Source organism: Neocloeon triangulifer, unplaced genomic scaffold (genome assembly GCF_031216515.1).
Source record: "Neocloeon triangulifer isolate White Clay Creek 2 clone unplaced genomic scaffold, ASM3121651v1 ptg000014l, whole genome shotgun sequence".
NCBI classification, from domain to species: Eukaryota; Metazoa; Arthropoda; class Insecta; order Ephemeroptera; family Baetidae; genus Neocloeon; species Neocloeon triangulifer.
Window position 1 is genome coordinate 568,665 of NW_026775556.1, and position 22,011 is coordinate 590,675.

Sequence of the window (22,011 nt, forward strand, 5' to 3'; positions counted from 1 at the left end):
TATGTATCAAGGTTGCAGGACATTCTTGTTTGTTCGGAAGGAAACGATTCTGTTTGAAAATTTTTGTGAAAGCTGAATGATTCAAATTATATAATAGGAAATATTACATCAGCATAAACACATTTTTTCTATTATACAACTAATTATGATTAAACATTTTGTACCAAAAGGAATGAAACTGAGAGTATCAAAATTGCAGTAACAAGAAAATGTCTAATTTACAATTTAATTACATAATTGAAAAATGATAAATAAATTGTATATAAATTGCATGTTTTGGTAAGTCCTTACATACCATACCTGAAAAAAGTTTCATCTTTTGCAAATTTGACAATTTCAATTGCATTGCTCAGAAAATTCGGTAGAAAGTCTCGATCCTCCGTGAAATAAAAGTGGATGAAAATAATAGAAAAAAATTGATTCTGAACGTTCAAAAACAGATATGATAATTTTGAAAATGAGATTATTCCATTTTCAAAAGAAAATAACTTTAAAGATTTATGCAACTAAGTAAAATTAATCCAGAATGAAGCTATTTTTATTTTTGATGTAATATAACTAACAATGAGAAATATTTAATAAATTTAAATATTATAAAGTTGAAGCTTAAATTATGTTTAACAAAATATTGAATTAAAAAATATAAGGAAAAATAACATTATAATTTGTTTTAAGCAAAACATCCAATTTTTTTAGCTTAGTTTGCTACTGACAGTATTTCTATGAATTATTTGGAACCGGGTTCAAAAACAGAATAGTGTTGGAAAATTAACAAAAGATATTTGCAACATAGAACTCTTCAAATTAAAATCAAAGTTTTGAAATCAGTCAAATTTTATCCAGGAAAATAAATGCAAAGACACGTTTTGAAAATTTGTAAATAATATATAGCTTAATTTGCTAATATTCGCACATTTTTTTATAGCTGAAATTCAATTAAAAAAGTTTGTTTATTTCAACATTTTAAGCAAAATCTTGCCAATTAATACAAAAATTAAATTTTTCGGATTTTTTATCCGGAACTTGATCGCTGCCAGAATAATTTCTGATAAAAATTACAAAACTTTTCACTAAAAATGTATATTTAAAGTAAATTTGTAAAAAATCGTTAGTAAAATTTTAGCTCCAGCAGTAAAGCTTGGGAATTCCATGCGAGTTTGCAAAGAACAGGAAAATCTGAACAAAATATTTGGAATTGAGTGAAATAATACACCGGTCTTGGTCTGCAAAGCGACGCATCTAGTTGGGGAAATCCTATCAATAATACAAGAAGAGTTCAGTGACGTCCAAGATCAGTAGTTTCCTTTTATTTTTCTTCCTCAAACACTTTTCCTCGTTGTGTGATTGATTAAATTTTGATCAACGGTGCATTGAAGTGCACCTGAGAGTCAATGTGGCGTGTGAATTAATGTATTATGCAAGTGTAGAAAGGAAGGAAGGATATATTTATAAATAATATATTTTTAAAGGAAGGTCAGATTTCGCTTTCTATACACGAGAGCAAAAGTGGATCAAGCGCAAGGTCGCGCCGGTCAGACGAGATTTTCGACGCGAGTAACTCGATTATTAGCGCAATCAACCCTTTGCCTTTGAAGGGATGAATAGGCGCAATTAGGCGTGCGAGTCTGGTTGCCATGACGACGGGCCTCGTCCGAAATGCAACAAGTCTGCCAAAGTGCTCAGAGAGAAAAGTGAGTGTGCCGTCGTCATGGCGACTCGCGCCGCTCCATTAATGCTCTCGACCCTGTCAGGGGCGCGTCCACCCCAAAATTGATTTAAAAACAGTATAAAACCTCAAAATTATTTTTGATTTGAATTTTTCTAGAATTTTTAGATTTATTTCTAAATTAGTTTGAAAACGGGGGATTTCAACCCTTGATGTGGAGGCGTCTGAAAAGAGGGGTGGTGCGCCCCTGGCCGGTTTGATATGCAACAGTTAGGCCGCCGCACTCAGTCTTTCCAATCTCTGCGAGTGGAGAAATAAAAGAAAAGTGAAAGAGCCTTTTATCGCCCAATTGAATTGCAGCTTTTTCTACGTCAGCTTTTGCTTTCGGCTTCTGTTTGCTTCTCTGATGAATGCAATGGAAATTCACTTCTGCTCCAGTTACACAGTTTACGAGATAGAAGAAAAGAAAACCTATCCTGGTGCAACGTGGGAATTTCTGATTTTGACGAGTCATTCTGTCAAAAAAACTCTCAATGCTTTTAAATCTGGTTAAAACCAGAATAAATGTAGCAAAAACAAGGAAGCATTAATGGAGAAAACCGAGAAAACTTCAGAACAAAAAATTTCATAGATATTTTTAAAAATTGTGACAGATCTATTAGTTTATTATATATTGATTATATTGTTAAAAGACTGATAAAATTTGAACTTTTTTTTTAGAATCAGGTCAGTCGAAAACACAAATTTACATTGATCTTATGTTAAAAGAGTTCAGGAGTTTTAATTTCACTGGATATATCATTTGTTAAAATAGGTGATTATGACAGAAAGTTTAAATTTTTTCAAATAATTGGCATCACTTGCATGAAATGTTCATCCGAAACAGATCTATATATATTTTTTTAAATCAAATCATTTGCCACAAATGTCACAGTGAAATGATTTCGAAACAAAAATAAAAGATGTGCTGATTTTCCTATTACACATTCCAAAACTTGTTGATTAAAAACAGTGAATTAATTAAAAAAAAAAGATTAAATAATTCAAATAACTGTTGAAATTTTAACAAAATTAAACTTTCAATGATTGTCTTGAGTAATTAAAATGCGTTTTTTTTTTGTATATTTGTTGAATGGATGCGCAAGTCAATTAATATCCGTTTGGCGCATCCTCACTTTTTATTCATTATCATATATTATTTACAATTAATTAAGTTTAAAATGAGATTCATATTGTGGTAGGTTTGGTGACGAGCAGAGCGTTTTGTTTTTCAACAACCTGTGGCTTCACATCTTGTTTTATTCAAAGGACGCATTGAGCCTGAGTGGGGGTGGGGTGGGGCGGGGGCGTCAGTCAGGAGGCGGGCGGCCTCCGGGCCATGAGGACGAGGCAGGAGGCGAGGGCGAGGCGGACGGGGCCGCTCGGCAGCTCGACGAGCACCGTGGCCACGGCGGCCAGGCCGTCGGCCGTCGGCTCGAACGCCATCGGCCGCACCTCGCGCGGCCGCCGGTGGCGCCGCGGGCGGCCGGCGGCCGCGCCCAGCACGACGGCGGCCGACGCGAATGGCCGCCGCGCCAGGTGCAGCATCTCGACCACGTGTCGGCGCCGCGCCTGCCGCAGGTCGGCCGCCTGCTTGGCCTTCCACAGCAGCAGGCCGGCGGCCAGCGCCAGGAAGAAGCACGAGAAGAACACCGAGAAAAACACAAACAGGTCGATGTGTAGCTGGTCCTGCAATCACAAACATTTTCGCTTTTGTTAAAAAATAATTGAAAATGGTTTATTATTTTTGATTATTTTGTTTATTATTTTTGATTATTTTGTTTATTATTTTTTCAAATATTTTTCCTCATTTAAATTTTTTGATTGTTATTTAAGTAAGAAAAGCTACAGTTCTTAAAGTTTTGCTCTTCATACTCACAGAAAAAATCTCATTTAATTTTTCTTTTATTATTCAGCTTGAAAAGGAAACTTGGTTCCTTAAAATAGAAGTAAAAGTTTAAAATTTCTAATTAATTTATATTTTAATTTTTAATTTAAAAATAATGATGTTAAAATTGATTAAAATAATATGACGATGTAATTTTGATTATTTTATCTGCAGGCAATAAAATTTTAAAGATTCCTTTTTTTCAATTATTTTAATTAAATGAATTACAAATAAAATTCTCAATTAACCGTTCAGTAATAATATATATCAGAGGTAGAGTAGAAAAGGGTAATGGAAATTGGGATACAAAGATCTGAAAGATCTGAAGCACTCTCGTTAATTGAACGTTTTGTGCCGATTCCTTCTCCCAAGGGAAATTTGTTGGACAAACAATGCAAATCTTAGAGGACGCAGAGAATATTGCAGATTGACAAAAGAGGAAACTTGCAGCTCTCTTATTTTTATTGATGATCGGAAATAATGCTTTGCTGAAAATTTATATTTAAATAAAATTATTCTTCATTCTGTGAATTATCGTAAAATCGAGTTTTGAATCGACAAAATTCGTAGAAAATAAATTTTCATTACTTTTCGTTTTTAAAAACTCAAGTTTTGCATGAAAAAATTGTGTCGTTTGCTGATTAAAATCTAACTGTACGCAAAAGTGGCTTAGAACAAGAAGCGGTTTGAAAAGTGGAGCTTTCTTAGTTAGCCGTGGGCTGCGTTACTGCCACTCTAATGGGCACATTTCGCCCGAGGAAAATTTCAGAACGCGACGGCGTTTAATTTGACGCCTCGGTGCACTGTGAGTTTCAAAGCGTTTGATGTGCAAAATCAGTTCAAAGATCCAGAGATGATAAATTTTACAAAAATAATTCATCATTTTAACTCGATTTTGTATAAAATTAAAATCAAAACAATGAAATTGTTTCTATTATAATTTTGAAAGTTGAAGTCACGGGGAATACAAATAAAAAGGTCAAGGTCAATCAAGATGATTAATAAAAAATATGAAAATCGAGTGATCTGATTGGTTTGCAAGGTTCCCCCTCCACCAAATTTGAATTGACTTCAACACTTCAACATCATTGGAAAGGTCAGGTCACAAGGAGTCGATTGGTGACCAAAAGGGTCAAGGTCACTGCGAAAATGTTTGAGAAATCATCGATTGAAGGATTTGTAACTATTATTAATCTTTTGAACGTTTTTTAATTAAGATACACTTGAAATATTTGCCAAATTTTATATGAAAATTAAAAGTAGAATAAGATAAAATACCTGTCTGAAGTGGAGTTGGCCGTGGAGGGGCGCGTCCCTGGCCTGGACGGCGACGTAGAATCGGGCGACGGCGAGGTCGTGCGAACTCTGGGGCAGGGTGACGACGAGGCGGTGGCGGAGGGCGCGGACGACGAGGGCGTGGGCGCCGCCCAGGGTGGCGAACGTGGACAGGCCGTGGGCGCCGACCTCGAGCACGGACGCGTTGCCGAGACGCGCGTCCAGCGCCACGCGTCCGTCCAGCCCGACGACGAACGCGTCATCGCGCGGCGCCAGCCACACGTCGGCGCCGGCGCCGCCCACGTCCACCACCAGCCGAATGTCCACGTTCATGAAGCGCGGCTGCACCGCGAAAAAGGCGGCTCGGCCCGCGTCCAGCGACCCGCAGTTGTCGTTCGCGCAGTAGTCAAGCTCAACTGACATCTGCCGATAGCACGCGTGGCCCCCTGAAAATAATTAAATAGAAAATTTTTATCAAATTTTCGATTGATTTCAAAACAATTTTTCTATTTAAATCCCTCTTAAAAGCCGTGAAAATTGAAAAAATTCTAAGGAAAATCTTTCAAATTTTGTTAAATAATCTTATTAGCACAAATTTTCAAGCTACATTTCAATTGTTTTTGTTTTGCATCAAGATTCATTGTTCTTTTTGTATCCAAACATGAAATTATTCATTCTTTCTTGTCATAAATTGAGGTATTTAAAACTTCACTGTCTGATTTTAACTTTTAAAGCTAAGTTGTGTTTTATTTTCATCCTCCAAAATATTACGTTTGACTATTATTTAATATGAATGCTTCATAATATAATAGAGGTGCGTAAAAGATTGTCTAACGATTTCAAAGATATGCAAATTTTGCTGGAAATTCAAATAATTCTTTTCCAAATTCATAACTAAGTTTTTTTTTGTTTTCTGATGTTAAATTCCAAAAAGTACTTGCCCCTCAATAAATGGCCTATTTTTCAAACACCGTAAATTCTAGTCCTTTTAAATTTAATAGAGAATCCACAAAATTATAAAAATTTCATAAATTCAAGGAAAATTAACAAAATGTTTTCGGATCATTAATTCTTGGAGAAAAGAGTGGCAATTAAATCTATTTAATTTAATCTCTTATAATAAAATTAATGTGAAATACAACGACAAAAAGCACACACAAACAACTTTGCTACTGAGCACTCTTTTTTTTTAAATTACAAGAAAAATAAAACAATCATTTTAAAAATGTAACTTTGAAATCAGTCCATCTCGTTTGAAAGTTTTTGAATTGAATTTAGGCATGATATCAATTAATCAATTTAAAGAATTCACAAAATTTTACTGTTTTCCAAACAAATAGTAAAGTCTATACCAAAAAAATATAATTATTTTATAATAATAGCATTATGGAAACCTCTGTGATAAGCTCAAACGCATGATTAATAATAGGTATGCACAAAACGTTTCGTTGTGGAAAAATTAATATATTCTAGGTTGGGCTGAAAAAACAAACAAACGATTAAATGGTTTAAACTTATAATAAACAAAGAAAAGAAAAAGGAATTGAATAGATCCAAATTAGTATTATTAATTAAACATAAATAGAGAAAATGAAAACCTTAAATAAAATAATTTTAAGATTATAAATTTATTACCAAAATATTATTTTAGTGTTTCTATTAAATTTTGTTTTTGATGTTGTTGTGATTGTTGCATTTCAAATGAACCGCATGAATTAAGAAAAAGTATAAATTGATTTCTGTAATAAATAATTACAATTGCCAGAAAAAAATTATTTTGGGACATTGATATTTTAATCGTTTGTAGGACAAAACTTTGAGGAGAATTTTTTTGTGGAATTGGGCAAAATAAATTTAACCAACCCGTGGGGGTGCCGATGAAGTATTCCTTGCAGCGGGCGCACTGGAGGCGCCAGCAGGGGGCGCCGCCGGAGCCGACCCTGGCGCCGGCAGCGCACTGGGCGTCCGACTCGGTGTTGTTGTGGCAGTTGCAGTGGCCGCCGGTGGCCGCGTCACACGCGTCGCCGTGGCCGTGACACTCGCACGGCCGACACGCGTCCAGCGCCGCGTCCGACGCGCGGAAGTGGCCGTGGACGCACACCTGGCACCGCTCGCCGGCCGTGTGGTTCGCGCAACGCACGCACACCGCCGCGGCGGCGCCACCGTCCACGCACGTCGACGAGTGTCCGTGGCAGAACTCGGCGCACGGCACGCACCGTCCATTGTTGGCCGGCGTGCCCACGTAGTTGCTCTTGCACCGCTCGCACTGCGCGCCCTGAAACACAACACATTTGTCAGTTCAACTTCAACTTTACCTACAAATTTCAAAATTATTATACAGAATCACCAAAGTTCTTTTTTTTTTTTAAATAAAGTTTATTTGAAAACAACTTCATTCTTGCATAAGACATTAACGCACAAAATTAAATTGAAATTAAAAAGTGTTCGATTAAATTGCATATTTTAATTTTTTTTCTCTAAAATATTAAACAGATAAAAAATCAAATTTATCATTTTTTTCTAAATTTATTTTCTCACCTCTGTGTTGTTTAAGCACTTGGAACATTTGTCCAAAGCTTCTGGTCCGCCACACTGGGAATGGCCGTTGCATTGACACTGAAGGCGACAATCAGATCCGACGTAGCCAAAATCGCATTCACACTTGTTCGGCTCCACGCAGCGTCCGTGAACACAGCCTTGCGGACACACAGGGATGCAGCCGCCGTTTCTGAAAGCAAAACACTTTGTCAAATAAAGGAAAAAAAATAGATGTTCCAGGCAAAGATGGAAATCTGGGGTCTGTGCGCTTGGACAGGATCAAAAGCCGCTCATTTAGCCAATTTTCGGCTTCTTATCCTCAAATTAATTAATTTCAAGTGTGTCTGAGCGACTTTTTCAATTATTTTTTAATATCCTGTTGACTGAACGAAATTTTGTTTTAAAATTGAGAATTTAAGAAGATGAAAAATGAACTAATCTTAGTTCATTGTGCGTTTAATCAATGTTAAAATGAATTCTTTTAGACTAATTGAAGGCTTTTAATGGATTAATTTATCAATGGTGAGCTTAACCTTAAATTTATGATTTTTTTAAGAACGTGTTATTGTGCATGGAAATGAGAAATGCTAGAAATTGTGCGTTACGTCAGGATTGCAACTCTTCTGCATGTTCGGCGACGCCTGCAATAATTTCTTAAAAATGAATGGGATTGCACGTTGTCTTTCTGAGGCTTGGAAAACTATTTACGCCATAATGTTTTTCTCACCTATGCAGAGAATCAATTTATTTTGAATATATGAATTTCTCATTTATATACTTTATTTTCAATCACGACTCAAATCAACGGTATCGTTGAATATTTGTGATAATCGTTTTTTCAGTTTTTAGTTTAAAATTATGAACGCAAATTTTGACGGGTTATTGAATCAACATAATTAAAAATTAAATGTAAATGGAATTTACTTACTTGTCAGGTTGGTATCCGTCGTTGCACTCGCACTTGTAGCCATGGAGCAGATTGACGCAGCGTTCGGACTGGGGGTCGCAGTTGTGGTGTCCGTTGGAACATTCGTCCTCGGGCGGACACTCGGCGTAGTGCCAGCTGTGCGTGTCGTCGGCGCAGGTGGCGCGCGCGTCGGGCCCGTCCATCGAGCCGTCGACGCAGAAGCCCTGGCCGGTGGCGTTGAGCGCGTGCGTCCAGCACCAGCCGCAGCGCGCGTGGCGCAAGCACGTTGCGCACTGCGTCAGCGCCGTGCACGGCTGGGGGCAGCGGTCGGTGCCCCCGCGCAGCAGCAGGCCGCACGCGCCCCCCGCGCACAGCAGCGGCGCATGCGCCAGCGCCACGCACGTGTTGCTGCGCGTCGCCCACGCGCACCCTCCAGCCCCCGACAGGCACGCCCGGCACGTCACTTGCGCGGCGCAGGGGGCGGGGCACCGCCCCCACGCACCGGACGCGCTCCCTTCGCTCGGCGGCGATTCGGCGCAAGCGTCGTCGCGCCACGCGCAACCCCTGTCGACGCAGGACGCGCAGTTTGCTGCGCTTGCGCACGGCGACTGGCACGACGCAGGCGCGCCGCAACTCTCGGCCGCCGCGTGCACGCAACGCCCGTTGCACCACCGGCACGTCGCGCCGCTCTCGTGCGTCTGTGAACAGAATAAACATAATTTTTTCATTGTAATTTAAAAAATTTATAAAAAAAATACACAATTGATATTCATCTAAACAACTAAAAACCACGTTTTTTATAAAAAAAGGATATAATATAATTTATTTTTCAACTTTGATATATGTACTTGGAATTTAAAAAAAGACAGTGAATAAATTTAAGACAATTTTTGGAAGTTACGCTTTCCAACTTAAAATTTTATCAATCATATTAACAGCAGATCTTGGAAATTTGTCCAGAATATTGCAACTAATATATCAACTTCTATCTTGAAAGTAAAAGGTATACCTGGAGAGGAAAGAGGGCCTGGCACTCTGCGCAGGAGCGCGAGGAGCCGCACTCGCGCTTGGCGAGCCAGGCGGCGTCGCAGCGCTGGCCGTTGTTGCTGACGACGGTGGCGTTGTGGGCGGCGCCGCACGCGTCTTCTGAGCCGGCGGCGAAGCAGGTGGAGCTCTCGGCGCCGTCTTTCCATCGCAGCGAGCAGAACGAGCAGCCGCGCACGCCGCGACACGCGTCCTTGTTCTGCGCGAACAGCCCGCACAGCTGCCCCGGCGCCGAAATTGCAGTCACGCGGCCCAGCGCGGCGCCGTTGTATCCGCCCACCACGAACACGGCGCCGCTCTCGGCGTCGCGCGCCATCGCCTGGCCCACGCTGCTGGACGGCGCACTCCCCACCACCTCCAAATCTGCATTAAAAAAATCAATCTCAATTAAATGGAATTTTTTATTCCTGTAAACATCACATGATTGAGTTGGTTTTTAAATTAAATATTAAAAATAAACTATTGGAAAATTTGAGAATTGTCTCTACCTGAGGGCAGGAGCTGCACCCACAAACTGCAAGCGTAATTGTAGGCAAGTAGCAGATCAGGTGGGCTGTGTGGATATGTGCGTCCTCCGAATATCAGGAGGTAGTCTTCGGCCATCACACTGGAATGTAAGGAGCGCGACCTCGGCTAAAACACCAAAGTTTTGTTAACAAACTTGTCAATATTTCCAAAAAAGGAGAAATTTTTACCATTGGAAACTCAATGGGGTTGTAATCAGCAAAGGGTGGTAGCAGGGTCCAAATTCTGGAGCCCATGTGCAGCGCATACAGGTGGTCAGAGGGTCTTGCCCTGGGTCCTACGTACCCGCCGAAGACGTAAACCACGTCCGTTGATGCGTGATAGGTCGCGGAATGTCCGAATATTCCTATTAGGAAACAAAATCAAACCAAATTTCAATAATCTTTCGTCTAAATCTAACCTGGGGGCCCGTTTCCTGTGACTGGCAGTTTGGACCAGACTCTCGTGTCCAGCAGGAAGACCCAGGTGTCGTCCAGAGGTCCTCGGCAGGGGTCCAAACCACCGATGAGGATGAGACTCGAAGGTTTCCCGTAGCCGGGACGAAGCACCAAAGTGTGGCCAGCGAGGGCGGGAGGACTCTCGAGGGGTTCGATCTGCTCCCATCGGTGCGACTTGAGGCTGAAGACCCACAGATCTCTGGTGGCGAAACTTCTGCAGCCAAAGGGACCCTCTGCCGGCCCTCGGGTGGCCCTCAAACCACCAAAAACAAAAAACTCGCGGCGAGACGCCACCAACACCGCAGCGTGGAAGTAACGCCCGGCTGGCAAAGACGCTTCTCTTGTTGAATCCACCGTAACCTGATATGAAAATGACAGTTTCAATGCAAAAAGAAAAAACGCTCTAAAGAAAACAAAAAATTGGACAGAAAAAAAACTGAAAATGACACTAATTTTGGTGTCTACAATAATTTCCTAAATTTTGATGTTTTGAAAGTTTTAGTAGTGTTGTTTTTATGCTTCGTAATTTATCTAAGTTTGAAGTTAGAAAAAACCAAAAAATTTAAACTGTAACTTTATTAGGATTGTAGCGTAAGAAAAATGTTAACATAGCCAACATGTTTTTTGCATTGGAATAATTCAGGATAAAAAATATTGCTCATGAATATTGTCTCCAGATGATTAAATAAAGTGATTGTTTTTTGAAAAAAATTTTATTTTTTAACTTATAAGGATTTCCGTTTCCACTTTCAAGTAATTGATAAAAAATAATCCAAACTGACCTGCATCCAGGTCCTGTTCCTTGTGTCAAACAACCTTATGTCGTTCAATGGCCCCAGGGACAGAGACAACCCGCCAAAAAGCCACAGACCGCCTCTCCTGTCCAAAGCCACTGAGTGCCCGAAGCGAGGCAGCGTCTTTCGCAGGTGGTCGACGCTGTCCGGCAAAGTGTCTGCTTGGAACAGGGTGCTGCAGTAAACCAATTAGATTCGGCTTTAAGAGAAATGGGAGATTGATTACAAAAAGGCCAGACGCTGGTGTGTTAGGGTGTCGCAGGCAGCGCCGCCCCACCCTTGCGAGCAAACGCAACTGCCGAGGCGCAGATCACAGAAGCCGTGGCCGCTGCAGTTGGACGGACAAACCACTCCAGCACAACTCGGGCCTGTCCAGCCCTCCGAACAGACGCACACGCCATCCACGCAGTTGCCTCGATCTGAACAGTCGTCCAGACAACTGAACACTTTATATGTGGCGTTGAAAGACTCGCCAAACTCCTGGAAAAATTCAGTCAAATTGTTTTCAACCAACTTTTTGGAAGTTTAAATGCAAGAAAGTTGCTAATTTAAAACATGAACGGCAATGTAATTTAAAAATACAAATTTTGCATTCAATTTTTACAGTAAATTTATAAAAAATGACACTCACTCCTCTTTGGAAGTAGATTGAGAGAAGACCAGATCTGGCCTCTATTGTGAGCGGAAGAATGGTGTCGTTGTTGCAAACCACAGCCAGGGAATGGCCACTCGAAGGGAGGCCATCGAACAGGTACACAGCATTCAGGCCACACTCGACCTTCAGTGCCTCGATCCGCATCTGAATCACCACGGCCGGCGGCTGCGTCATGTTTGCCAGCGGCCATATCACCTTGAATGGAAATTAAATTTAAACGTAAATTAAATTTAAAAACAAAAAATGTTTACCCAAAGACACTCGTCGAGAGGACGAGCGTCAGCAGCACCAAAAGCACCAGGTTTGAGCCCTGAGAGGAGAGCCCTGGGGGTGCAACCCCTGTAGCACAACCCTCCGTTTCGGGGGTTTCCGTAGAAGCCTCTTCGGCAGTGCGAGCAGGTCGGGCCTTCGGTGTTGTCTGCGCAGAAACACTGGCCCGTCGCGGGGTCACACAACCCCATGTTTTCATCCCCGTGCCCATTGCACTCGCAGGGCAGGCAACCCTCTGAAGACGTTGGGTCCCCAAAAGCTCCTGGACTGCACTCTGAACAACTGTTGAGAGGTTAAAAATTAAATCGCTAAAATCTCCTCTAATCATGTGTAAAAAAATTAGAAATTATTTTAAAATATCCAAATGACAAAAGGTCACCCAATAATTTTAAACTATTCTGACTTCCCTTTTTAAGAAATTTAGGGGATATAGATATCAGGGGAAATCAAAGTCATATTGGAGCAAATAATTTTAGATAAGCTTTTCAGGGAAATGCACATAGAGCCTTCGTTTTTATGTATTTAAAACCTTTAATTTAAAATTGAATTATGCTGATAAGGAACAGCAACTGGAAAGTTTAAGCACTTCTTCAAGTTTGGGTGCAAAATTGAGATTGCAGAAATTGTTTTAATAATTGTATACGAGTGATAAATTATGTACTTTTGGCCTGCAGTGAAGTGGTGGCACTTGTCACAGAGGCCTGGCCCTTCGACGCAAGAGGAGTGGCCGTTGCAGCCGCAGGAGACGTTGCACGCCTCGGCCGTCCAGCCAAGGCCACAGGTGCACTTGTAGTCGGGCGAGTCGCTGCAGTGGCCGTGAATGCACTCGACAGAGCAGGTGCGGCGGCACTCGCGGCGCCCGTCGCCCACAAAACCGTGCGGACAAGCACATTCGTAAGCACCAGGCGTGTTGATGCAGGTTGCGGCCGGATGGCACTCGTGCAGCCCCAGCACACACTCATCCACATCCGGACATGTCCGGTACGCCCATGACGAGTTTGATGATGCATAGGTAGGACATAGACCTTTGGTAATATCACAAGTGTTAGTTAAAAAAATTAACTTAACATTATTTAAAAAAAATAATAATAATTACCTGATTTTGGACTGGTCCAATCTCCGTCGGCGCAGTTGCCGTTTACAGGGTTGTCCACCTCATAGCACCAACCGCAGCCTAGGGTGCGCAAACAAGATGAGCAGTTTGTCAGAGCCTCACACTCCCTGCACGGCGCCTTGTCTTGCCAATCGTGGCACTGCCCAAATTGCATTTGAGATGTGTAGGCGGAAAACAAGAAGCATTCCTGCAAATTATAAAAATCAGAGGGTTATGAACATTAAAGAAAATATGCCAGATGAAATGAAGTGACTATGAGGGGAAAGAACATGATAAACAGGGCTGAAAAACGCCTTGCTCTCCCAGAAAATCTTGTGTGTAAGCTGAGTGAGCGAGTAATAAATTGGAGAACTAATAGAAAAGGACGCTTCGAGCCGGCGTATAAAACCTTTACTTCACAAATAATTTTACTACTAAGCTACTAGGCGTTCCGAGGCGTTGTCCGTTGCCCAAATCCATCCTAGGTCTGAGCCTCAGGCTGAGCATTGATCCCATGACGGCCGAGCTACCCACTGATCAGAATGCAAGCACTCCAACCATTGAGCCAAAAATTTGTTCTCCTCTTATTTTGGAATCTTGATGTGTATAAATATTTAATATTTTACCGTCTTTAAGCAGAAATTTCTTTAAGGTAATCAAGTAATGGTAATTTACCTGTCTGGAATGGCACCAAACACATGGGCCGGCGTCCGAGAGACACTGTCCGCAACTTTTCCGCAAGTGACACTCGGCAGGGCACTGCTCGCTCTGCCGGACGGCGCCTTGAAGCCTAAAAATCCACATTTAAATCTCTTGTTCTGATAATTTCTGAAGAGTTTTTCACCTTCCCCTGCGCGTGCAATGGGCTTCGTGGGGCCACCACTCGCAGAGCGGATTGGCCGCGCAGGCGCCGCACGCCGTGATATCAGAGCACCGCGGACAGGCTGAAGGTTGCAGGGTTAGGAAGCGCCAGTGGCCTTCGGGGCGCGCGCAACTCGTCTGCTCTTTGGTGTTGCGCGACACGCACCGCTCGTTCAGCTCGCACCACCCGCAACCCTGGTCGGCCACGCACTGCAGGCAGTTGTGGTGCACCCCGCACTCGGAACCCTCCCACGCCTCCAAATGCTCAAAGGTAAACATCTGGAAATAATTTTAAGCAATTCATTCTTCATAATATACGTAACCATCCTGAAAATCTACCAATTGCATTCCGAATTTCAAATCGTAATCAATTGATTAACATCCCTTCAAAACAAGGGTTGATTAGAAGTTCACCTGCTTTTCCATCATGAATTTATGCATTACGGGAAGTTTTTCCTGACTTCGATTAATTTGATTAAAACTGTGATGTAATATTTTGGAAATTATCTCATTCAAGATTTAAAAATGCTTTTGATGAAAAAAGGTTACAACTTTTAACTATAAAATACCTAAAAATAACTTTTGAATAAATAAAGCACATTTTTTTCAGTAAAATAATCTGTACATTGGTCCTAATCTCCATATAACTCATAATTTTTATCCCATTATTACCTTGGTTTTGTGGTCGGGTCCGCAGTGGCCACCATGGGCGACCTGGACGACGGCCGAAGAGGCCTGGTTGCGGCCTAGGGGCTGGCGCACCACCAACTCAATGGCCAGGCGGCCAGGACTGAGTTTTGCGTCATTGCCGGTGGGCCACGCCGTTCGGCCACAGCGACGCAGTTCGGTCGAGACATTGGCCACCATGACAGGCAGCGACCCTGGTGAGGGTGACACCCTGAGGAAGGCGGCCGCGTGCTCCACGCACAGACACAGCGCTTCGTCGTTCCACGCAGCCGGCACTCGGAGAAATCCGAGGAGCCGCGCCATTGCGTCGCTGCCCACGGTCAGGCCGGCCAACGACGGCAACTCCACCAAGGTTGCGTTCACCACACTCACCTAATTGTAAATAGCAAATTCATATTAGAATTGGTTCGCAGAAAAAAAAATTAAAATTGCACTGACTGTTAATGACATTTTAACTCACATAATCAGGCTGGGAGAAATTGGCCGGGTGTGCATATTTGAGAAGGGTCAGTCCAGGTCGTCTGTCCCACTTGGTGCAGGCAGAAATCTGGTGCACCTCGGTTCCTTTGGAGCCCCACCAGCCCGGAGACTGCGTAGGCGTGTCTTCTTTTGCTCCGCACATCCCCCATTTATCTGCTTCCACTTCAAATTTAATTTCAACTAGCAAAACATTACTATGCATTACCATCTCTGGGGTAACACCGAGCAGTCTGGACGCACCAAGAACACTGGCCCAGCCTCAAACCAACTGCGATAGAGTCGCCTTTGGTCACGTTGCCAAGGGCCAGGCACGAGTGGCAGTCGGAAAGGGCTGGACAGATACCCTGCGAAGGAAAATTTAAAAAAAATCACACTATATTTCATTGAAGTTTTTATAAAATTTCCTTAAATCAAAGATCATCTTTATATTTTTCGTAAAAAAAAGACGAAATAAAATCAGCAAATTATTGCTTGTAAAACATTGAGAGCTATATATTTTAGTTTTATTTTCAATATCAACTTTGATGATAAAATTTGTGGGAAATAAAAATTTGACATTAAAAAAACTTATGAAAACCGCAAAATCTTGCTACAAGGCATTAATTCTTAGTATACAATATTAGAATATAATAGCATTAACCATTTCTTTAAAAAAAGTTATTTATCCAATTTTGAACAAATTCTTTAAAAATTATTAAATTAAAAAAATTCAAGCAAAACTATAACAAAGTTGGAAATTTAAAAAAAAAATTGCAAAAGAAAAGAACTATTCGATGGCTGATTGGCCTACTATTCCAAACATCATGTGACTAGATAGGAGACGCATATTTGGGATGATTATAATATTTGAAATTAATAAATATAGTCAAACTTATTTTTTTGCCAAAATATCAAATTTCGAATTAGGCCAGCCGAATTCTATTAACACTGACCACACTTTCAAAATGTGGCTGAAAAGCAAAAAAAGTGAGTAATTACTGGACATCGCGTGGTCTGCAGGTTGGTGGTGCAGTTTGCCCCCGCCGTCCGGGGGTGGCAGGTGTCGTCGGCCGAGCACCAGCCGCACTCAGGGTTGGCCGTGCACTCAAGGAAGCCCTTGAGGCGCACGCAGACTACCCTGCCGTCGGCCAGGGGGGTCCACACCAAGAGGTCGGAGGTCACCTTGCCCCCGTAGCCACCTGTCAGCAGCAACTGGCTGCCCCTGAGGGCGGTGGCGTGCGAGTAGCGGCCCTCGGGCAGCTGGGCCTTGAGGGGCGGCACCTCGAGCCAGGTGTGGCACTGAAGGTGGTACAGGTAGGTCGAGCGGTCGTGGCAGGTCTCGTGCTGGTGGTGGCGCTGGCTGTAGCCCCCCACCACCACCAGCAGCTCACCCACGATCGAGGCAGAGTGGAAGGCGCGCTCTCGAGGGATGTTGGCGTCCTGCGAGCGCGGGTAGTGCAGCTCGGACCAAACTCCACTCTCAACCTGAAATTGCGAGAATTGATAATGAACAAAATCAATTAATGAAAGCAAAAACAATTTATTCATCCAATAAAAAAAACGCAAGAGTAACTGCAACACATTTTTCTTTTAATTCTAAATGGTATAGTAATTTTCGGAAATCACTAATTGTAAGTAGTACTTTGCTATTTTTTTTTAATGTGTAAAAATTTGACAAAATAGCATCAAATTATTCAAAATCTTTTTGACTTCCAAGAGGAACCTTTTTCAGGTTGAAATTCGACTTACATGATATGCATACATCCTATCAGACAGGGCCGCCGTTTTGGCGTGAGAAACTGCAAGGCCTCCGTAAACAAACAGAATTTGCGAGTCGGCATGAAAAGCTGCAGAGTGTCCGGCCAGACGCAGACTCAATTCTTTCCCAGCTTTGGCCTCGATCAAATGACACTCGTCCTGAAATTATTTCTTTAAAAATCAAATTGGAATTTATTTTTATTTTTTACCTCTTCAGGGGAGCGGCCGACCCTGAGCTGCCACAGCTGGTTGGAAAAGTGGCCGTCTTCGGTTTGGCCGCCAAAAAGGTAGAGCCAGTCGTGCTGGCCGAGGGTGAGCGAGTGTCTGGCCAGAGAGGGTGGCCGCACGGTGCAGGACAGTCCTCGCTCAGACCAATCCTTGTTGGCTTCCATGTAAACCCACAGCTCATCGGAAAACGTTCCGTCCGACAACTGGCCGCCGTGGATCACAAAACCAAGAGGATGACTACAAAGAAAACAATGATTTTAGTACAATAATTAAAAAAAAATTCAAACAATTGCAAACAAAATAAGCTCTAAATAATTTAATCAAAGATACACAAGGTCTCCGTCTCCTTTAAGAACAATTTAATTTAATTTTAGAAAATAGTTGAAATATGATATAAATTAGAAATATAATTTTTCATTGTTTGTTAAATTTTTTCCAAATTATTAAGAAATCTAAAATATTTGCGTTTTCTCTTGTAAAATTAGCAATTAGTCTCATAAACAGAAGAAAATTCATGTTAAGACAACTTTTTTTACTTAACTCAGGCAAAGAGTTAATTTCAATAATTACAATGGCATTTATAAAATTAAAAAAAAAAATATGTATACAGCAAGAAATTGATTTAGTTCAATTAAAAATAATTATCAAATAAATTTACTTTGCTGAAGCGTGTGAGAATCTGGGCGATGGCACGTTTTCGGCCAGAATGTTGAGCCACTCGTTGGCCTTGAAGTCGAAGGCCTGCAGGTCCCCCATGGGCCTGTTCAGATCGTGGCCTCCGAAGATGTAGAGGCGGTCGGAGGCGGCCACGTAAGCGGCCGAGTGGGCGGCCCTGGCGCGCATCCCCCGCTGGGGCACCCAGGCCCACTGACTGGGCCCCTCAGCGGCCAAGCGCCAGGAGCACTCGGGGCCTCCAAAGCCCTGATGACACTCACAGAGGCCGTCCTCGGTGCAGGAGCCACGGCCGTTGCAATCGGCGGGACATGCAGACACAAAGTACTCGGCCTCGAAGCCCTCCAGAACGTAATTTGTGTCCGAGTATAAAACCACCAGCATCTGAGAGAAGATCAGAGAAGATCAGAATTTTTAATTACACACATTGTTTCATGGAATGAAAATTAGTAAATTAATTGCTTAAAAGTTAAAAATTCCTTTCCAATATTATAAATTAATTACTTTTATATCCAATTTTGAAAATATTTTAAATTATAAATAGAGGAATAAAGATTTAATTTTTATTTTTCAGATCAATGTCTTAAAAACCATAAACAGATATGGATCAAAGTATCCAAATGAAAACTCACACTTCCGGAGTTTCCAGTGACATTTTGCGGCTGCGTTTGTCCACTGAAGGATGCCAGCAGGGGTGACTCAGGGGAGTCCCCGTCGAAAACAAAGATGTAATCGAATGAGCACTCGGTGCTGAGCCTGTTGAACTTGATGGTGATCCAGCCGGCCCCAAGATCACCTTTCAATTCAAAATTATCCTCCTATTATTTCCGATTAATTTCATATAAAATTTATATACTTTGGATGAGCCACTGGCAGTGCGAGTCCTGCGTGTAGTTCGACCCGGGCGGGCCGGAGCTGAAGCGACCTCTCGGGCCGTCCAGGACCGTCCGGGAGCGGTCGCAGGCGCTGGGGGCGGCCGAGGCCAGACCCACCAGTGCCGCCCCCAGCAACCAGGCCCCCAGCATCTCTCAGCCCTTCCGACGCCCGATCGCTTTGACCTCCAACAGGGGCGGCGGGGGCGTCATTTCGCTCCCTCGTCTAAACGCCCTTCGGCATGTCTGCAGAAGAGGAAATGAATTGGACGGTTCGAAAGGGAGCAAAGAGTGGAGGAACGCACCTATTTGCAATTTGCAAGTGGAAGAACAACCTCGGACGGTGCTTGGGGTGACGGCGCTCATCTGAGGATCCAAGACCACTTTTTTTCAATCCGGCCGCAGCTCGAAACATCAAAACACAGAGCACTGCGCGCGCAACTCGTGTGAGATCCGCCCCTGCTAGTTAGGCTGGACCATGGATTTATCCATGGCTGGCCTATAATTAAATTAATAAAATGCATATGATTTTATGTATTAATTACATTAAGAAATTAATGTTTTTTTTTCACTCAAATAATTACAAGGCTTTATATCCTATATAATTAAATATAATCTTTTTGTACCAATGTAATTTCCTTAATCAATGTGAACAAACAAACTATAACAAAATTTATTGAATTAAAAATCATTATTATTATTTTATTATCCGTTATTATCATTAATACGAATAATAATGGTTTCATACAGACAAGAAAAAAATAATTTTTATTTAATCTTCTATATCAAATCAGTTTATTGCATGCTCATAGCATAATTGTTAAAATGGAAAAATTTAATTTTTTAGAATTACACCAGATCCAGTTATTTAAAGAGCTATTGTTCCCGAGAACTACAAATTTATGAATGCATACTTCAAAGATCATTATGTAATTGTTCCCAATTCAAGGATCATTCAATCCTGCAAAATGAATTTGAAACCATCAATTTGGTCAATACCACCAAATAGAAATGATTTCTTGGCTTCCTTTTCAAATTCAGTTCTTCCGATGATACACCGAATCAATTCAAGTCTCGGGGCATGAGCTGCTAGGAGGCAGAGAAACTTCACCAGCTCAATACAAGCGCTGGGCTCGTGATTGAGGTACATAAACTCAAATGACTTTAGATTCTGCAAAATGCGTCCTTCAACAAGCTGCTCAGTTAAATGGACCAGATGATGATCATAAGATAAATTCCAGTTTTCCTTAAAGGAAAATTTCTCCAAGGCTGGTGTTGCCAGTACGAGTGTAATTAGATCAGGTGGAAAATAATCATCATTGCATGAGAATGAAAAATCCTTCATATATTTGAAGTGGTTGGCGTTCACTTGATATATGAAGTCGTTCTCTGCTTCTCCGTCGCACAGGAACGTGTCAAAGTCAAGTTTGCGCAGTTGCGGGCACTCCACCATCACCTCGTAAGGGTTTATACCTTCTTCTGAATCCCAGATATCAATTTTCAGTTCATGAAGCTTGGCACCACACTGGGTCAGAAGATACGAAACATCAGATTTTTTAATATCACTCAAACTCAATGATGTGAGGTTGGAAAGAGCTCTAATTTTAAACATTTGCATGTTGAGAGGTCCATTCAGGTGAAGTTTTTCTAAAAAGGGGACAAGTTGAAAATCGAAGCCACCCATGACATCAATTTCTCTTAGAGCAAGTTTTCTGTGTCCACGGTAAGGACGGTGGTTGTGGTGCTTTCTGCCTCCGGAGCAGTACTGCAAGCATGGCAGCTGCTCCATGCATTCTGTATTTAAGTGATCCAGGTAGTGGGTCTGCTCGTTATACAACAACTAGAAAAATAAAAATATGAAATTCAAAAATATTTTTAAACATTGAGCATATGATTGAACAAACCTTGTCCTTAATATTACGGAAATCATATTCGTTCCAATTAATGTCCAGTCGTTCCAGGTTTTGGAGAAGGAACAAATTTCTCAGAGTATTAAAGTAGACCAACTTGAAGGCAACAGACAAAGTTTGCAGCTTCGGAAAATGATGAGCAAGCTGCGCCAAGTCTTCCGAGTCACAAATATAATTTTCCAGAACAATGTGCTTCAGTTTCGTAAATTTCTGTAGGAAAGGCATCACATTTCGCAAGTAGAATCCTTTCTTAGGGTCAGTCTTCACTGGCGATGAGATCGTCCAGGCGTCACTGTTGTCATGATGGCGCTTGTCCAAGATTCTCTCCAAGTTTGGACACTTCTCAACCAGCATGTTCCACACTTTTTGGTTGCGTTCATGGTCTGACCAGTGGAATAGACCATTTGGACCACCAAAGATGCCAAAGTCAAACTCCTTTGTGTTGGCATTCAAGAGACGGCTCACCATTTCAAAAAGCCACTCAGCCTTGGCAGGGGTCAGCCAATCCTCACTACAGCGTTGCTGAGCCGCCACGTGACTCAAGATTTCCTTTTGCAACGGAGGTGCTGTAATAAAAAAATTAAAATTTTAAAGCTTTAACATGTTTTTAGTTTTAAAAATAGAATTTAAGTCTTAACTCATTGAAGTACAACATTAAAGTGAGAAATTAAAATGTACAAAGAAAATTTCATATTATTTGACGAGTTTTGTTGAATCGACACTTACAGAGGTACTGAAATGGAGCGAGAGAGGTCTGTGCATATTCAAAACTTGCTACTTTTTCTAAAGCTTGTTCTTTCAAAGGCCTCAGGTTTGCCACTTTTGATCTTTTTGCTGTAGCAATCTCCAGTAGTTGCTCAAGCTCCAAACCTCCATAAGCACTTCTGAAATTATAATTATCAAACGTTTTATTTGGTTCCTTAATTTGTAAAAAACTTTTCATCGTCATCAAATATTTATAAGACACAAATGTGTACGTACAACACAGTACAACATACAAAAATGGTAAAAAACTTGTTGATTACATATACCTTTTTGCCCTTTTTGACATTTTTAGGTACAGCGTTTGGGATTTACTTGCGGCGAGAGACTCGTGATATATGATCCGTCGTCAAACGTTGATTATTAGCGATCGAAAACACCTCGAAGCAACGCTGGAAAATTGCAATGAAATGATTTAAAAAAAAAAATACGATCGGAGAAACGCGTGAAATTACTGAAATTAACCTTGGCCCTTTGCTTAATTTACAGTTTTACACGCTACATAAATAATTAATTTACTTACTGGTGTACTTGTCAGTTGCCAATTTTCTGCTGCTCAAAGAGTAACAAGCATAAATATCAAAACAAAAACAAGTTTGAGGACATTTTTGAGACATGCCGGCAGCAACAGCTGCTGAAATCAAGGCTAGCTGCGCGCGCAGGCGCAACTC

General features: G+C 41.7%; 2 protein-coding genes across 2 annotated transcripts; both read right to left on the minus strand.

The window, feature by feature from the left end:
• Nucleotides 1–2,799: 2,799 nt before the first annotated feature.
• On the minus strand, nucleotides 2,800–19,087 carry LOC132200069 (multiple epidermal growth factor-like domains protein 8). Its single transcript, XM_059625258.1, has 27 exons — nucleotides 18,974–19,087; nucleotides 18,653–18,914; nucleotides 18,429–18,592; nucleotides 17,783–18,180; nucleotides 17,106–17,361; nucleotides 16,888–17,055; nucleotides 16,138–16,623; nucleotides 15,365–15,503; nucleotides 15,140–15,312; nucleotides 14,665–15,051; nucleotides 13,976–14,271; nucleotides 13,807–13,921; nucleotides 13,135–13,339; nucleotides 12,700–13,063; nucleotides 12,020–12,320; nucleotides 11,745–11,963; nucleotides 11,340–11,593; nucleotides 11,102–11,288; nucleotides 10,283–10,679; nucleotides 10,053–10,228; nucleotides 9,846–9,990; nucleotides 9,323–9,720; nucleotides 8,335–9,011; nucleotides 7,407–7,596; nucleotides 6,732–7,143; nucleotides 4,872–5,314; nucleotides 2,800–3,394 (listed from the first exon to the last, which is right to left on the minus strand). Exons 2-27 carry the CDS (start codon nucleotides 18,819–18,821, stop codon nucleotides 3,020–3,022), a joined length of 7,494 nt encoding a protein of 2,497 aa, XP_059481241.1. The 5' UTR covers nucleotides 18,822–18,914; nucleotides 18,974–19,087; the 3' UTR covers nucleotides 2,800–3,019.
• Nucleotides 19,088–19,446: 359 nt separating this feature from the next.
• LOC132201374 (uncharacterized) lies at nucleotides 19,447–21,995 on the minus strand. Its single transcript, XM_059627503.1, has 5 exons — nucleotides 21,864–21,995; nucleotides 21,610–21,732; nucleotides 21,305–21,462; nucleotides 20,573–21,144; nucleotides 19,447–20,508 (listed from the first exon to the last, which is right to left on the minus strand). The coding sequence occupies exons 2-5, from the start codon at nucleotides 21,627–21,629 to the stop codon at nucleotides 19,624–19,626; spliced, it is 1,635 nt and encodes a 544-aa protein (XP_059483486.1). The 5' UTR covers nucleotides 21,630–21,732; nucleotides 21,864–21,995; the 3' UTR covers nucleotides 19,447–19,623.
• Nucleotides 21,996–22,011: the final 16 nt, after the last annotated feature.

Excerpts from the sequence above, each read along its gene's own strand:
- LOC132200069 (XM_059625258.1), bottom strand. The coding sequence starts at position 18,821 with ATGCTGGGGGCCTGGTTGCTGGGGGCGGCACTGGTGGGTCTGGCCTCG. Across the intron at positions 11,964-12,019 it reads CTCTCGACGAGTGTCTTTGG|GTGATATGGCCGCTGGCAAA; the intron begins GTAAACATTTTT and ends TTTCCATTCAAG. Across the intron at positions 11,289-11,339 it reads CACCAGCGTCTGGCCTTTTT|CACCCTGTTCCAAGCAGACA; the intron begins GTAATCAATCTC and ends GGTTTACTGCAG.
- LOC132201374 (XM_059627503.1), bottom strand. The coding sequence starts at position 21,629 with ATGTCAAAAAGGGCAAAAAG. Across the intron at positions 21,463-21,609 it reads ATGTCAAAAAGGGCAAAAAG|AAGTGCTTATGGAGGTTTGG; the intron begins GTATATGTAATC and ends TTATAATTTCAG. Across the intron at positions 20,509-20,572 it reads TCCGTAATATTAAGGACAAG|TTGTTGTATAACGAGCAGAC; the intron begins GTTTGTTCAATC and ends TTATTTTTCTAG.